The sequence below is a fragment of the Littorina saxatilis genome, linkage group LG7, assembly GCF_037325665.1.
Source record: "Littorina saxatilis isolate snail1 linkage group LG7, US_GU_Lsax_2.0, whole genome shotgun sequence".
In the NCBI taxonomy this organism is placed as follows: domain Eukaryota; kingdom Metazoa; phylum Mollusca; class Gastropoda; order Littorinimorpha; family Littorinidae; genus Littorina; species Littorina saxatilis.
In genome coordinates this window covers 52989225-52991724 of record NC_090251.1, presented here as the reverse complement: position 1 = coordinate 52991724, position 2500 = coordinate 52989225, and the positions used below count along the sequence as shown (strand labels likewise).

The window sequence follows — 2500 nt, the reverse complement described above, 5'->3', positions numbered from 1 at the left end:
TGTGTGTGTGTGTGTGTGTGTGTGTGTGTGTGTGTGTGTTTTGCTGTACGAAATGCAATGGACATTTAGTTTGATAACTTCTTAATTCGCTGTCTTCATTGTGCAATCCTTTCTCATCGGAAATGAAAATGTGTTTGACAGTTTGGGAGCGCTGCATGATGGGACGAACAATAGCTGCAACTCGGCAGATCTGTACGCCATGACCGGAAGTGGTGCTAACCCCAACGTGACCGAGACAGATGCGTACAAGAAGCGGAATCTGTGGATATTTTCCAACTGCTCGCTCGACTATTTCATTAAGACCAGGCAGAGGGTTAAGAGTGATGGGTGAGTCACAACACAGAGAGAGAGAGAGAGAGAGAGAGAGAGAGAGAGAGAGAGAGAGAGAGAGAGAGAGAGAGAGAGAGAGACAGAGAGAGAGAGAGAGATGGAAAGAGAGAGAGAGAGAGAGACACACACACACACACACACACACACACACACACACACATACACACACACACACATACACACACATACAGTGAGAGAGAGAGAGGACTCGAACTCATTAACTTTAATATTCAAGGATAGTAGCTTTAGGTCCACACGCTCATGTCTCTGATCTAGCTATACTCTTTGCCAATCTACCACATTCCCTCATTTAGGGGGTTGTAAGGCAGAGTTAGGCAGAACAGATAGATCTCCTCCTGTGACAAACATCTTTGCAATGTGCAGCTTGGAGGACTGTTTGCAGAACAAAGTGCCCCCAACGAATGTTCCAGCCGTACCCCAAGACTTGCCCAAACATCCTGATCAGCAGTGTCAACACAACTATAATGACTCCTCCTATTTCTGCAGGGTCAGTGGACACCCGAGCTGTTTTGTTACGTGTTATTACCTTAAAAACACCAAGAATATATCACACGGAAAACGGTAATAATAAGTCTGCTATAACGCTCACAGCAGTTATTAAAACAGATAGACGGCTAACGTTCCAAAATACAGAATCAAAAAGTTATTTTCCCAGGTGCCATAGGTGCCAAATTTAGTAGCTTGTCTTAAATGTCTTATAAACTGCCAAGTAGCTTGTCTTGAATGCCTTAAATTAAGACGGTGGAATCAATTCAAGTAGCTTGCCTTGCATGCCTCAAGTATAGACTGTGGAATCAAATCAAGTAGAATGTCTTGAATGCCGCAAGTATAGATTGTCAAGTTTAGTAGCTCGTCTTGAATGCCTCAAGTATGAACACTCAAATCAAGTCAAGTAGCTTGACAAGCATGACCTTAATATTTAAAATATCGCGAAGTAGGGGATCTAAGCTGAACGAACGCTTCCATTCCCAATTTTTTCTGTACTCATGCTAATTGAAAGTCTGGGGCTTGTTATCCCAGCTGTTAGTGTTAAGTGCTGTTCACATGGCAGACTTGCAACCAATTTTTCCCCATCTTTAGTCGATTAAAAATCTTTCCCGAGTCGTCGAACCCAAGTCGCCGAAAAGTCTGCCACGTGAACGGCCCCAGCGATTTAGGTACGATTTAGGCCAGATTCAGCAGCGACTCCAAAACTCAGTTGAGCACTGCTCGACTCGGCCGTGACTTGTCAAAGATTTTGCGCAGACTTTTCTTATCGCGCTTACTGATTGGTAAGCTCTAGCCAACCCACGCTAACCCATGCAGTTATTTCCCTTCTCCGGAAAACAACGAAGACGACCGGACAACCCCGAATGGTTCAGTCTGGCGAGGACCGCCGCTTGGAATTAGTCTGCGCGTTTGTGCTGTTCACATGGGCAGCGATTTTGATTTGCCTTGCCAGCGACTAAGATCGCTTGAAAGTTTGGGGAAAGAGGGTTGAAAGTCTGCCATGTGAACATCCCTTTAGGCCCCCCCAAAAAATAGTCTGTTTACGGTAACCCGACCGACCCTATTTTTTTCGCGCGACCCTTGACTTTTTTTGGCATTTGGGGAAAAAAAAAAATTTGGTTTTTTTTGCAAAATAACGTAAAAATATGTTTTTTTGGACAAAAAAAAAAAAAAAAAAAAAAAAACCTACCAACCCTATTTTTTTTGGGCCTATGTTACCGTAAACAGACCTATTTTTTTTGGCCTTATTCCCGTGTTTGTGTGTGTGTACTTGCAGCGCAGTGATACCAGGCCGGAGGATGTGTGTCTGAAACTCAGCTGCTACAACCCCGCCCTGACTGGCAACAAGTGCACCGTGCACTCTGCAGATACCGGCACGTGCTGCAGCAATGGCATGGTACGCTAACCCGTCATCATCGCTTCTTAAAGGCACAGTGCTATCCTTAGTGGTTGATGACATTATTCGGTTATTTCACGGAAAAACGGAAATGCCGCGGAAAAACGTGTTTTTTCCGCAGAATAACCAAATAATATCGACAACCGCTGAAGCATCGTTTCTTCCCGCAGCAAAACAAAGAAGAAGTGCAGTAGAAGGTGATGATGATGATAACAACATAGTCAAAGTGGAAAGAACTTGTTTGGTGTGTTTGGATCAGCTGCA

At 44.2% G+C, this 2500-nt stretch overlaps 1 protein-coding gene across 2 annotated transcripts in view; it reads left to right on the top strand.

Annotated features, from left to right (window-relative positions):
* Positions 1-2500, top strand: part of LOC138971793 (A disintegrin and metalloproteinase with thrombospondin motifs like) — a 37344-nt gene that overhangs the window by 21663 nt on the left and 13181 nt on the right. For both annotated transcript variants that reach the window (XM_070344608.1, XM_070344607.1), the window contains exons 8-10: positions 142-327; positions 715-838; positions 2117-2236. In XM_070344608.1, coding sequence (XP_070200709.1) covers positions 142-327; positions 715-838; positions 2117-2236 — 430 coding nt within the window. The remainder of the gene's footprint in view (positions 1-141; positions 328-714; positions 839-2116; positions 2237-2500) is intronic.